Source organism: Oratosquilla oratoria, chromosome 4, assembly GCF_046742065.1.
Source record: "Oratosquilla oratoria isolate Oo_2021 chromosome 4, ASM4674206v1, whole genome shotgun sequence".
In the NCBI taxonomy this organism is placed as follows: domain Eukaryota; kingdom Metazoa; phylum Arthropoda; class Malacostraca; order Stomatopoda; family Squillidae; genus Oratosquilla; species Oratosquilla oratoria.
In genome coordinates this window covers 76,637,369-76,652,368 of record NC_134780.1, presented here as the reverse complement: position 1 = coordinate 76,652,368, position 15,000 = coordinate 76,637,369, and the positions used below count along the sequence as shown (strand labels likewise).

The 15,000-nt window shown below is 45.0% G+C and overlaps 1 protein-coding gene across 2 annotated transcripts in view; it reads right to left on the bottom strand.

Moving 5' to 3' along the window:
- The window catches only part of LOC143024924 (arylsulfatase I-like), a 31,900-nt gene that overhangs the window by 15,424 nt on the left and 1,476 nt on the right, over positions 1–15,000 (bottom strand). The window contains exons 2-10 of one of the 2 annotated variants that reach the window (XM_076184390.1): positions 13,704–13,867; positions 12,689–12,792; positions 10,931–11,043; positions 9,100–9,173; positions 3,652–3,756; positions 2,823–3,009; positions 2,405–2,711; positions 2,208–2,290; positions 1,422–1,878 (exon numbers count right to left, since the gene is read on the bottom strand). In XM_076184390.1, the coding sequence (XP_076040505.1) occupies positions 1,697–1,878; positions 2,208–2,290; positions 2,405–2,711; positions 2,823–3,009; positions 3,652–3,756; positions 9,100–9,173; positions 10,931–11,043; positions 12,689–12,792; positions 13,704–13,867 (1,319 nt within the window). In that variant the 3' untranslated portion in view covers positions 1,422–1,696. Of the gene's footprint in view, positions 1–1,421; positions 1,879–2,207; positions 2,291–2,404; positions 2,712–2,822; positions 3,010–3,651; positions 3,757–9,099; positions 9,174–10,930; positions 11,044–12,688; positions 12,793–13,703; positions 13,868–15,000 lie in introns of those variants that run through there. The other variant, XM_076184391.1, reaches the window with a different exon arrangement.

Here is a 15,000-nt window from a genome sequence, read left to right as displayed (position 1 = left end):
GGTGATAGTACTACATATTAAGGGACTCCTTTGTATAGTCTTTTTATAACTGGGATATGGTTGTTTTGTTGTTACTCTACACATTTTCATGCTATAAAATTTGTTAACCACCATTGTTATGAATATCTGCCTTAATATTTTTTGGAGGTAGTACAAGCACCAATGGCCTTGCCATGGGTGTTTGACCTGCGGTGCTCCTCGCTTCGCTCGCGGGCACTTCGTACCCTGGGCTTTCGCCCCTCTTTCCCATCGAAAGAACAATAGAATACAATAATAAATGTGTTGTTTTATTGGTTACTTAAAGATATATGTTTAGCTTTCTTTATTGTAGTTCCTCTTCATTGTCTTTGCTTTCTTCATCACTTAGCTTCTTGACTACCTTGAATATTTTTTTCAATTTTTAAATATTGTTCCTTGTTAATCTTCTTCATCTCTCTCTTCAATTCTTCTCTCAACCCCTTCATTTCTTCCTCGAATTCTCTCAATGTCTGCCAAATCACCTCCATCACAGCTGGAGTTTTCATCGGAGAAGTTAGGAAGGATTATCTTTATAGCAGAACTTAGTATACAAGTGGAATCGTGACTTTGAACGCCTTAACACCATTATAGAGGGAAGGGAAGGCTTTACAATGCTCTTCTCTTAGCCTCGTAGCGAAGGCTTTATCGCTCTGTAGCATATCCCTCGATAGTGTCTTGGTATCGGTCAGCCGCTTCCAGAAATGTATTTGACGCTTCTTCCTAAGTGCTGTGTCATCGAGCAAAGTGTAGGTACGATATGGATATGACCTAAGCTGTTGATGGTCCCCACCCCCACTACTCCTGAATTAATAACTATTTGAGGTGTCCTCTTTTTCCTCTTACCACGGGTCCCCGTTTTGGAGAGATTCTTGATCCTTAAATTTTTAGTTATTAGTAGGTGCATAACTGTAGTAAACAAGCAAGGGGAAACACTCGTGGGGTCCTGTCACCCATTCTCCAATTCATCATAACTAGCTTTAAACTCATGTATGGTTCCAACTTGGTCTATGTCCTCATATGCCAGTTATTATTGCCAATGTGTACATGAACGTGTGTGTGTGCACGAGCGTGCGTGATGAAGCGTATGCATGCGCACTTATAGTGTTTGGGGGTGATTCTGGAATTATGTGGTGATTCAGAACGTTTGCATATCTTAGGATATGTTCACTATTTAAGAACTCTAAACACTTCTTTCTTTTATTCCTTTATCAATCTGTTTTAGCCAGATTAAATAGGGGGTTGGGTTTCCTTTACAAAAAATTATGGGTGGTTTGAATCGTTCAGGTCATAAATTTTCACCTCATCTTGCCATCCACTCATAATTTGTAGCTTTTGTAGTAAACGTTGAAATTAGCCATTCTCAGTTCAGTTAATACAAATCTGTGAGAATTAATAAGGCCTCGTGATTTATTAGGTTTACTAGAGACAAGTAAAGATACATATTGTGAAAAATTAATTCAAGGTATTTCTTAGTATTTATAATGGATAGTAATAGGAAAATATACCTACAGGAGAGCAGTTGGTCCACAATGAAATTGTAGATGCAGAAAAAATAAATAAATAAAAGAAACAAGAATGCTCTTAAACATACAAATTAATAAAGAACGAGTCAGAACTTCAAATGGAAGAGAGTAAGAATTATTTCCAACAAGTTCTCGTTGGTTCCTGCAAAGTTGCTTCAGGTGGCTGTGCACCATCCGGGACTCCAGGCGCCTCCGAAGTTGTCAGGATCTCCAGCAGGATCTCCCAGGGGAACATCAGAGGTAACAACGTCCTTCAGGTACTGGTGGAGTTCCTTCTCCATGTCCGCTGCGACTTCGGGCTCCTCGTCCACCAGGTTCTTTGTCTCGTTGGGATCGACTGTAAGGAGAAGGACATGTACGAGACACTTCAGCTGGGTCTTCGTAGGATTTACTACTTTTTTTAGGGGGGGGGGGTTGGCATATCAACGGTATGTTGTAAGTAACGAAAATGACATTCCAAGGATGTCATGATGACACAAGACTGTTTGCGTTCAATTACTATCTGAGCCTCAACACCCACAACCTTGGTTTGAGTTGTTTACAAGATACCCAACGACAAGTAGCCCCGTCTTCATACAGCAATATGGGAAAGTGCAAAAGATATGAAATGCACTTAATCGTTTAAAAATGGAAAGCAGTCACTTGGAAATGCAGGTGTGAACTCACCGTCCAAGTTGAAGAGCCATGGGCCATGCCTTCCAATATCAGAACTTCCAAGCTCACCAGTAACGTACTTGAAATTATCCCGCCTGCAAAAACAGTAGCAAATAACTGTCGTATCTAACAAATAAATGAACAAACAAACAGTCCATCTACTGCTTTTCTAAACTCGGCATCGCAGAGGACGCGAGGTGCATACCTACCTGATAGCCCCTTTGGGTTTTTCGTTGACGATATCAAGATTATAGATTAAATGAGTACGCGGTGACGGTGCGCCGCTCTTCAGGGCACTCCACTGAGAAAACCCGTCGTTATGGTGCAGCTCGTCTGCAGACATCTCCTCCCCCTCCATGGCTATGTCGAGAATGGTGTTGAACCAGTCTGTGATGTGGAATAGCCCTTTATGGACTCTTGGTTCCAGACCCAGAAGTGGAGAGTGGATGAAGGCGGGCACGCGGGTTCCACCTTCGAAAGAGCTCCACTTGAAGCCACGCAGCGGCAGGTTGCCATCTGGACAGAAACAAAATACCCAGTTGGGATGAGAGAGTCCCATACATTAGAGACATATCACAAGATGGAATCATTTTCCCTACAATGCAACCCTGTGTATAAATGTCTTACGTAAATCTCCCAACTCCGCTCCGTTGTCTGACGAGAACACGATGACTGTATTGTCATAGAGCCCTTCTTCCTTCAGCGTGCGTACAACCTTTCCGATCGTGTCATCCAGGGCCGACAGCATGGCGTATCTGAGCTTGTCTATTAGAAAGTCATTGTCCGGGTACAGATCTTCGTAGATTTTGGGAACCTGTGCGAAAGGATACAATGCAATGGTAATGATAAGCATAGCATGGCAATGTGTCCTACATAATTTATTGGTGAGAGAACTGCCATCTTGATAGTCCTCCTGATCCTATCTTCCTCTTAGTTGGTCAATACTTCCTTATACGGTACCTTGAAGCTTCAATTTCGCATCCATGCGCCTCTTATTTTCTTATATTTTTTTAGCTAAGACTACTACTTCAGCAGGGATGATTTGTGTACAGAACAAAATACCTACGTGAACCATCTCCCATGCCTTATCAGTGCATGCCTGGGTATGGTACTTCCTTTTACTACACCTAACAACCAGGTTTTATTAGCATCATGTTACCTCTCACTAGTCTGTCACGATGAAACACTTGTTATTGTTATACTTAAGCTGTGGCCACTAAATTCAACTAAACATAAACAATGTAAACACTAACGATGCGGGGAAAGCTACCCGTCCAATATGGCGGACTAACGACAAGTCACGTGATAAGTCACGTGGGTGAAACTCCTCAATAACGTTTTAAGAACACAGAAGGGTGTGAAGACCCGAAATATTAATGAAAAACTTGTTAAGCTCTCTCCTATGATTTTTCCTTGCTTTCTTACGTTACACGGCGTCATCCCAGTCTCGGCTTACCTCAAGCGGGTAATGAATGTTTTGTGAGGCCAGTTGCAGGAAGAAGGGCTTGCCCTCTACCTTTGCGTTCAGTAGTAGATGCTCCGTGCGCTCCGCAAACAAAAACTGAAACGAAAACATTCGTACATTCAAATTATATATAATCTTTATATTTTAATTTGTTAATTTGTTAGTTTATCTGTTTATCTATATTAATTTTGTTTATTTCTATCTTAATTTTTTTTTTCCGAAAAGAGTGTTTTGTGGATATCATGAGAGTCTATGGTCCCTCGATGGGCCAATGTGGTGAATCTTAGACAGAAGGCAGGAGTCACCTCCCTTTGCCTACAGATGGAGAGGCTTTCTTCCTGTCTTCTCGTCTGACTTTTGACCGGCCCAAGGGAGAGTGAATTGAAGACCTCCCTCCTGAATGCCCTAGAATCTGAGGGAGACCCCATCAGTCACTCCTGGAAGGCCCATGCGGTGAATGAAATCCGCGCCTTTGAACTCCAGGAATTGGTTTGGCGACGTGCTCTAGACGGCCTTCATCCGAACTATACCCCCCTTCCCCCGTGACGATCTCTGCGCCAGCTTTCAATTTTTCCGCCGCAACGGAAGGAAGGCTGACTACGACCCGGCACGGTCGAGGCACATGGTCCTTGAGGCCGTATGGTCTATCATTCCCCCACCCCTACACCCCTCAGCGAGTTTGACGTGCTACAAGGACGGGTCTGTGGACCCTCTCACTTGAAGGTGTGGGGGTAACCGAGCTATGGGAAGTCAGTGACGGAAGTTCTACCCCTTAGACGGAACTGGTTGCCATCTCCAAGGCCTCGGACCATGTTTTCTTTTTCTAGCAGGGGGGCAGCCGTGATCCACACAGACTCAAGGGGCGCTATAGACGTCATTTGGTCCGCGAAGAGAAAGGATGACGTCTACTTAACGGCATCAATCCAGCACTCGCTGCACCTGCACCAACATGGAAGGTCTGCAACATTTCACTGGATCTTCAGTCACGTCGGGATTCCGTCGGATGATGCTGCCAAGGCAGCGATGAGGTTCTGCAACATCACGTTCCCCCTGGCACCCACGATTACACAGATCAAGGAAGTCACCATCAAGAAGGCCACAGTAATGGCCAGGGCCAACCAACAGCAGCAGACTCCGTACTTCGGAGTCAGCGCTGTGGGATTACCTCGTCACTAAGAACGAGACAGTCAACCTGGCTCCAGATAGAAGAGCGTAATCTATCGTCCACAGGATCCGCGTAGGATATCGCTGTGGGTAGCAAGTTCTAAGCGCGGGAAGAGACAATCACGAACGCTGCAAACTCTATGGGGCCAAGGTGCAACAGCCCCTCCATCTCTGCCTGCTGGACTAGTGTAGAGCCACGGCCACCTTTCGCCTGGGACTCAATGCGCCGCTCACCGCGGCAGGGGTGGCGCGGCACTTCACCGTCTCCACTTCCAAGGCAACCCTCAGCTTCTTGGGGGCGTACCCTCCCCGTGGCGCCGCCTGCGGCTGAGGGATACTAACCCCTAACTGGTGCCGCCGGCGGCTGAGGCTGAGGGTTACTGCCCCCCTCATCCCTCCCCTGAGATCAGGGTGCCGCTATCAATAATAGTGGCATCGCATGAATAACGGACCGTGTATGTGAACTGTCTCAGACCACTTGCAAGGTCGGGGTTCGAGCGGGGACTAGCGCCGCAAATCAAGAAGAAGAAGAAGAAGAGGAAGAAGAAGAAGAAGAAGAAGAAGAAGAAGAAGAAGAAGAAGAAGAAGAAGAAGAAGAAGAAGAAGAAGAAGAAGAAGAAGAAACAAGCATCCTTGTAGAAGTTTCTGACTGAGACAGGGTTTTGCAAAACACACCCGAATCAGACGACTTTTAGCCTGATTAGAAAAATATCTAAACTCTTCTTATCATTCCACAGTATTTTTGGTGAAAGCATGGCTCATGCCTGATTGGAAATAAGGGTGAGAATGGAAATTTTGAATAAAGCCAAACTGCTCAGCTCTTTACGAATCGATCCTTTTCTGGCTTACAAAAGTAATAATTGGTAAATCAGTTTACCTGGCTGTCGTCAAAAAGCTATTGCTTCTCAAAACATGCAGTCCTCGCCTCCTCCCCCTTCCCTCTTCACCCCTCCCCTCCCCTCTCTCCCCGTGAATGCTTATGTACGTGAACATATTCATGCACGTGTGATTCACCATATTCTCCGAATGAGAGCTCATTGCTCATATATGGCCCAATGTATGGGTTATGATGTGACCTTACACACACACACGAACGCGCGCACACACACACACATACAAACATACACACACACACACACACACACACACACACACACACACACACACACACACACACACACACACACACACACACACACACACACACACACACACACACACACACCTCCTTGCCCATCAGCTGGAGTACCAACTCGCATTGTAGCGATGCTGATTTTTTCATACCTGGGCGAGATTCGAACTCGGATAGCTGAATTAGTGGTCAAGAACTGTACCACTGTGCCGTCGAGCCATATATCTATTTATAAGCGCGGCTATTAACTATTTTGATCATAGTTTGACTTTGCAGTAGAAAGGCCTCAACCTTGGCTAAACATCAAGTCAATGTAGAACAGCGTTTCCCAATCTGGAGTACTAGTGTAGCAAGGTCATGCCTTGAATATTTGTTTTCTGTAGAATTCACGTACCATAAGTAATGTTCTTAATTAGTATTTTCACCCCGCTAAAACCTGCATTATGGAAATATGACATTATTAATATTTATGTGTCATATTTATGTGTCATATTTATGTGTAAATGTTTGTAAGTATTAGTACTTTTATTCTGTAAAGATTGAATAGTAATTTATAAGTAAAATTATTCGTGGTGATAATGAATGTAATATAAGTCTTTCTTGCATAAAGAATTATGTTCCACAACGAAGACATCGGCTTCGGTCGACTATACTCCGCATTATATTTCCAATAAAAAATCCCGAGGAAATTGGAGTTTACTTAATTCCATCCTTGCTCTCGGCGAAGTGTACCCTTCACCAAGTGTATTAACATAACACTGCAAATAGTGACCCAAGAGTGAGTGGACACCACAGCTGCCTCCGCAGCAGTAGATGTGGCCCTAGCAGAGAGTCCAGCCATCACCACTGCACAGGACGGCACCCTTAGCAGAGAGTCCATCCGTCACTGCAGCAGTGGATGGCGCCCCTAGCAGACAGTCCAGCCGTCACCACCGACGGGCTTGCCACCGCTGGCCCTTGAGCTTCTGATGCCGGACCAGCCGCCGCCGGAACCTGCTACCGCTGGCCATAGTGTTCCCGCTGCTGGCTCTACCGCCGCCGGAGCCGCTGGCCCTGGAGCTCCCGCTGATGAATCTACCGACGCCGGAGCCGTTGCCACTACCCCCGACGGGCCTACCACTGCTGGAGCCGCCGACGCTGGGCCTAAAGCCGCCTCCCGGAACTGCTGCCACTGCCGCCACCCAGGTGCTACTGCCGCCGACGGAGCTGGTGCCACTCCCGACTACGCCCCGGACCTACTGCCGACACCCAGGTGCTCCTGCCACCGTTGGAGCTGGTGTCACTCCCGCCCATACCCGGGACCTGCTGCCGCCCCCACCCCAGAGCTGCTACCGCTGCCCTGCCCAAGGCTAACCTCTGCCCGGCCGCCGCTTCACTGTTCCCTGGAAAGGCGAACCTCTGCCCGACAACGGCCCACCCGGGTGTCTCCAGGAAAGGCGTACCTCTGCCCAGCCGCCGCCTCACTGTTCCCTGGAGAGGCGAACCTCTGTCCGACCGCGGCCCGCCCGACTGTCTCCTGGAAAGGCGAACCTCTGCCCAGCCGCCGCCTTACTGTTCCCTGGAGAGGCAAACCTCTGCCCGACCGCGGCCCGTCCAAGTGTCTCCAGGAAAGGCGTACCTCTACCCAGCCACCGCCTCACTGTTCCCTGGAAAGGCGAACCTCTGCCCGACCGCGGCCCGCCCAACTGTCTCCAGGAAAGGCGTACCTCTGCCCAGCCACCGTTTCGCTGTTCCCTGGAGAGGCGAACCTTTACCCGACCGCGGCCCGCCCAACTGTCTCCTGGAATGGCAAACCTCTGTCCGGCCGCCGCCTCACTGTTCCCTCGAGAGGCGAGCCTCTACCAGTCGCTGCCCTCCGAGACGTCGCCGCCCTGAGCCGTCACTACCCAGCACCACCGCCAGTCCCGGACAGCCCTGTCCTGCCGACAATGCTGCCTCTAGCCACCACCGCCGCTTCGAGCTGTCGTTCCCGCTGCTACCGCCGCCTGTCCCGGACCGACCGCTGGGTCGCCGCTGCATGTCCCGTATCGCACTGTCATACCCAGCCGCCCTGATCTGCTGATAACGCAGTCTCCAGCCGCTCTTAGCTCCCGTAGTTCCCCGCCCACCCAGCCTGCTGGCCCTGGCCACCATCAGCCGCCGCCCCGGGCCCCGACAACGCTGCCTCCAGCTGCCACTGCCGCCCGGAGCTGTCGCTGTCGCCGTCTCCAACTACCAACGTCACCCCTAGCCGATGCTGCCGTCGCCGCCCGAGCTGCCGACTCCGTAGCCGTCTACCTCGCCGCCACTGCCTGCCACAGACCGCGGCATGGTGGCCCACCGCCTCCTCATTCACGGACTAATGCCAGCCACTCCCACTGGAATGCCGCCTGTCCTACCGGACAGAGGCCATCCGCCAACCGCCGCTTCCGGATTGCCAGCCGGACCGCCTGCCCATCCACGTACCCCTACCAGCCTATACGTTAACACCAGGCCTAACACCTGCCATGTCTGTGACATCCGATTCTGCTATCAACTCGTTACGCCTAAAGACTAAAGTCTCGCTCCTCCTACCTCGTCACTAGGGGGGAAATAGTGTAGCACGGTCATGCTTTGAAAATTCCTTTTCTGTAGAATTCACGTACCATAAGTAATTTTCTTAATTAATGTTGTCACCCCGCTAAAAATTGCATTATGGACATATAACATTATTAATACTGTTACGTCTCTCATATCTGTGTAAATGTCTGTAAGTATTAGTACAACTATTCCGTAAAGATTAAATTGTAATTTATAAACCAAATTATTCGTGGTGATAATAAATGTAATATAAATCTTTCTTGCATAAAAAATTGTGTTCCATAACGAAGACATCGGTTTCGGTCGACTATACCCCGCAATAAAAAGTCCCGAAAGAATTGGAATTTACTTAATTCCATCCTTGCTCTCGGCGAAGTGTATCCTTCACCAACTGTAGTAACATAACACAACACTAGTACCTTTTCGGGGTGCTGGGAAACAAATAATAAATCTGCTTTCCTTTATCCTTTTAGTAATAAGATATTAGTTACGGGGGGTGCTGGAATGCTTAGACCTGACCACAGGGGTGCCCTTAGGGTCGGATGAGGTTGGGAAACGCTATTGTAGAGAAACACGTGACTCACCTCTGAGTAGCTCCCCTTTGTTTCCCAGGCCACTCGATCTTGATCCCTGAAGTCAAAGCCTATCGGGGACTCGTCTGTAAAGGTGATGCAGGTATGAAGTTCATGGGGAGGAGTGGCAGGGCAGTGAAGTGAACACAGAAAATGCGAGTGTTTATTCCCTTGCTGGTAAAGAGTTTATCCAGCCTCTGACTAATCGGTGGGACTGTCGATGTCCATAACCTTTTCCGTAGTAGAAATCACAACGATTATGGTAAATCATTTTGTTTTCCCAAGTAAAATACATTGAATGAGATATGATATGCTGGAGAGAAATTATTTTCCTACAGCGTATCAGGTTCCTCCCCGAAAGCTGCAGGCAGCAAATCTGTTCCAACAGTCGGAGGGAAACCAGTCCAGTGTGATATATATATATATATATGTGTATATATATATGTATATATATATATATATGTATATATATATATATATATATATATATATATATATATATATATACGTATATATATATCAACCACAATGCACTTTAATTCTAAGCCATCAACATCGGGTGTCCCGATGGAGGCATACATATACCAAGGCTTTTTCCCCCTTATAAGGGAGGTAGCCAAAAAGGAAAAGGCATAAAATCATTCCCACCCATTTCATCCCTGAATACACTCCACACCCCTCCACCCTCCCTCTTACCTTAGCACGTCCTGGATGACGGGTCATCCCTGCACCTTGTCCACTGCCCTGGGTCAGAAGCAGTGTCGCAAGACACAGCACATCCACAGCAAGGTTGCTTTATTAAATCGGCGACCCCACATCTCCGTCCCCCCATGCATAAAAGGAGAAGACGGGGAGAAATCCCTTCGGGCTGCGTCAAAATTTTTCTCACACATACTACCTCACTCCCCATCCACCCGCCCATTCCTCCTCATGCATCACAACATCATCCATATACAACCATTCTCCATTCACCCCTGTCTTCTGTCCTCTCCCGTCCTTCCTCAACAGACATTCCCCTCTTCTCCAAAGCCCCCTTCACCCCATCCATCCACCTCATCCTAGGACGCCCCCTCATGTTCACTCCCTCCACATCTGCCTTCCATACCTCTTTTACTAGTCTTTCTTCACTCATTCTTTCCATGTGTCCAACATGCAACATGCAGAAATTGAAACGTGGTACGACCAAGGACTCGAGCCTGGTTAGCGCGTAACAAGTGATGTACACTAAAGCATTGTTACGCGCTAACCAGGTTCGAGTCCATGGTCGTACCACGTTTCAATTTCTGCATGTTGCCTCCATCGGAACACCCGATGTTGATGGCTTAGAATTAAAGTGTATTGTGGTTGATAGAAAATGTATCGCTAGTCACTGGGACCCATTCAGTGTTGTACACACACACACACACACACACACACACACACACACACACACACACACACACACACACACACACACACACACACACACACACACACACACACACACACACACACACACACACACACACACACACACACACACACACACACACACACACACACACACACACACACACACACACACACACACACACACACATATATATAAACCTAATAAGTTCCTTTAGTGTACAAATCGGTCGAGTTTGTCAGGGAATAACGAGTTACATTAGTGTAATATATGATTTAAAGAAATCTGGTTCTACTTAAAAAAAAAATAACTGTTGATTGTGAATACTGAATTCAACTCAAATAACACATTACTTCTCTATTGAGGAAAGGGTGTAATAACTAGAAAATGGTGACAAGTGTAACCATCTCGTCCTGATACTGATATACGAAGTGCACTTGGTAGCAGACTTACTTCCCATGGTCTCGTGCGTGTAGTAGTGCTCGCCATAGGCATAGAAGCCATAGTGCGTGTCGTAGCCTCGATGCAGCGGCGTGTAGGCCACATCGCAAAAGCCCAGATGCCACCTGTAGCAAAATTGTTTGAGTTTATTTAATTTAATTTTCCATTTTATCTTGTATTTAATTTGGTTTCGTTTTATACAATATTTCATTCTTGTTTGATTTGATATTATGGTTTCTTTTATTCTATATTTTGTTCTGTTTCATTGCATTTGATTGTATTTCATTCATATTCTATGTTATTGTTAACATCCCCGTCTAGGGATGTAATCATTCCTGCCTGGCTACAAATTATTGTACCGTGAAATCTGCTAAGTAGCATGCGGCTGATAATTTAGGGTCTATATGGGGTGCCCCTATGGGTCAGAGTCACACATCATTTTGTATGTGATAAAGGAATTATCTACTCATAGATAAATTATGCTACTTTATTGCACTGCGATTGTCCCTTCGTTACGCTGGCCCCTCCCTCATTCTCAACACTGTCCTGTACCGCTTCTATGAATATACAATATATTTCCCTTTTCGCCTAACAACCCCCCCCCCCCACTCCCCTGCTAGGGGGAAGAAAGAATGCTGCCACCAAAATTTTCCATTCGGGTCATAAAAGGCGGGTAAAACGTGAAGGGGTGATGGGACTAGGCATCCTGCTCTCTGTACGTTTCTACGAGAAGTCAAGGCATAGAAGGGTGTGGGAGGGTGTTTTCATCCAAAATCCTAAGGTTTGGGTATTTTAATGTACGTGGGTGTAGTACAAAAAAGAGTTAAAGGGAAGAGATAGGCAGTAAGTTTGTGAAAAGGAAGATGGATGTGTTGGCATTAAGTGAAACTAAGTTGAAAGGGAGGGATGAGTTTGAGTGTGGAAGTGTATTGGGGAGGGTGTCGGGAGTGAGGAGAGGACGAAGGAGGGAAGGGGTGGTTCTACTAGTAAGTGAAGAGATAGGTAAGCGTGTGATGGAGTGGAAAGTTTTTTTTCAAGGTTAATGTGGATGCAGGTGAAACTGGGAAGTGAGATGTGGGTCTTTGTAAGCGCATATAGACCTGGTAGTGAAAAGAATATAGATGAAAGAGAGGCTTTCTGGATAGATTTAGATGAGTACATAGGTAGCTTTTGAAGGAATGTCAGTGTAGTGGTATTGAGAGATCTCAATGCTTAGAGTAGGGGATGAACCAATAGACAAAATTGTTAGGGAATTTGGAGTGGCAGGTAAAAATCATAATGGAACGTTAATGGTGGAGATGTGATTAAAGAGTTGATAATAGGTAATACATTCTATAAGAAGAAGGTAAAGTGTAAGTACACATGGGAGACGGTGGGTGATGGAGGGTGTTTGGTAAGGCTTTAATGTACTATGTAGTGGTATATAAGAAAAGAATAGGAAGAGTTCTGGATGTACATGTTCTTAGGGGAGAAAGTGGGGGAATATTAGATAATTTTTTGGTGGAAGGTAAGTTGAGAGTGGAGGATAGATGGTGAAAGACGAAAAGGACAGAAGGTAAGGAGGTAATCGGGGTAAAATGTTTAAATGAGAAGGAAAAGGATCAGGAGTATAAGAAGCTGAAAGAAATGTGGGAGGACATGAACGACAGAGTAGAGGTAGGAGTGGAGGAGGAATATGAAAAAGAAAAAGTTGGTGTCTTTAGGGGTTAACCCTTAGTCGGGAAAGCGGACGGAGTAGGAAGTAAGGGGAGGGGATTTGGAGACACCTACTTGCCGACGAGGTGCGTCGCGTAGCCAAGGTCCTTGAGCTTTTGGGGCAGCAGAGTGTGGTTCAGGGTGAGTCCAGTTGGTTCAGACTCGACCAGGACAAACCGCTGAGAAAGTTAGTTGAAATCTAGTTACACATCGCAGTATCGTTAAACATAGTAGATTCTAATTTCAATTTCTATCTATTATTATTATTATTATTATTATTATTATTATTATTATTATTATTATTATTATTATTATTATTATTATTATTATTATTATTATTATTATTATTATTATTATTGTTATCATTATTATTGTTATTATTATTATTATTATTATTATCATTATTATTATTATTATTATTATTATTATCATTACTATTATTACTATCATTGTTATTATTATTATTACTATCATTACTATTATTACTATTATTATTAACATTGTTATTATCATGATTGATATTGATATTATCATTATTATTATTATTATTACTACTACTATTATTTCTATTATTATCATCATTATTATTATTATTATTATCATTATTATTATTATTATTATCATTTAATCATATTCATTTGATCATCCATTCATTTATTTATTTATTTATTTGTTTAGTCTATGTCCTCATCTTCCCTTTTTGCTACCTCACACATTTCTGCCGCCACCTTCCTTTGCTGTTAATCAAGATTGCCCTCTCTTCTAGCACTGGTTAACACAGCCTGCGAATGGCAACTATACTCGCTGCATCGAAAACTGGCCGTTAGGGCGGAGCACGGGGATTCCCCCTGTGTTGCCACATATAATTATTTTATAATTTTATTTTATATATATATATATATATATATATATATATATATATATATAGAGAGAGAGAGAGAGAGAGAGAGAGAGAGAGAGGGCAGGTGGGTGGTGCGAGCCGTGCAGGCCGTGTTATCTGTGGAGATGTGGCAACACCGGGAAATTCCCTAACCCCGCCTTAGCGGCCACTTCTCGTTGCGTCTACTATAGGCGGAATCTAGGCTGTCACCTGTCTGCCGGTCTTGTGGGAGTAGAGACCCGTGAGGAGGGCGGCGCGTGAGGGCGAGCATATCGGGTGAGCGTAGTACTGCGGCAGCTGGACGCTCGAATTGTACAAGCTGTACAGGTTGGGCATGAGTACCTCTGGGTTGTTCCACGGCACCTCGTTCCAACCTTATACAAATAGATAAACAAATTATTAACATTGTTGTTGTTTGCTGACGACACTACACTTGTAGCAGGATAAGAGGAGGGATTGAGGAAGTTAGTGACAGAGTTTGGGAGGGTGTACGGAGGAAGGAAGTTGAAGATAAATGTGAGTAAAAGTAAAGTGATGAGATGTACAAGGGGAGAAAGTGGCAGCAGAGTGGAAGTGAGTATTAAGGGAGAGAGACTGGAGGAAGAGGATGGTTTTAGATACTTGGGTGCAAATGTGACAGGAAAGGGAGGAGTGGAGGTGGAGGTAGGATGTAGATTGAGAGAAGCAAGTAAATGTTTTGAGGGACGAAAAGGGGAATGAGAAATAGACATTTGGTAATGGATGAGAAGAGGAGACTGTATGAAGGAGTGATTGTGCCAACAGCACTGTATGGCGCAGAAAGATGGAAAATAAGAAAGGAAGAGAGGAGGAGTTTGAATATGTTTGAGATGAGGTGCCTGAGAAGTATGATAGGGATTACTAGGCTGGATAGAATGAGAAACGAGGAGGTGAGGAGGAGAACGGGGGTGGAAAGGAAGTTGGGAGATAGGGTTGATGAAAAAGTATTAGGGTGTTTGGACATAAGGAAAAATGAGTGAAAAAAGATTAATAAAAGAGGTGTGGAAGGCAAAGGTGGAAGAAGTGAACATGAGGGTGCGACCAAGGATGAGATGGATGGATGGGGGTAAAAGGGCCACTGGGAAAGAAGGGAATGGGAGTGGAGTACGTGGGGGTAAAAGGAAAAGCCTTTGGTATATGTATCTATGTATTATCATTAATATTATTCTTTATTTATTTATAATTTTTCTTTAACATCGCCTTCTAGTTCGAGATTCTCTGTCATTCAGGTCATCCTTTTCCTCGTTCCCGGTGGAACCTGGTTTCTTCTAAATGAATGCGTAGATAAACGAATGAATATATATACAAGGAAATGAACAAATGAATAAATAAACACAACAAAACAAAACAAAAAGTTAGTGAATAGATAGATAAATAAAAAACAAAGGAAACAAATAAAAGATAGAAATGAAATAGAATCAAATGAAAACATTTGTGGAAATCCACTCTCCTTCTAGGACGACTTTCTTGACTTGTATCATCATTATTA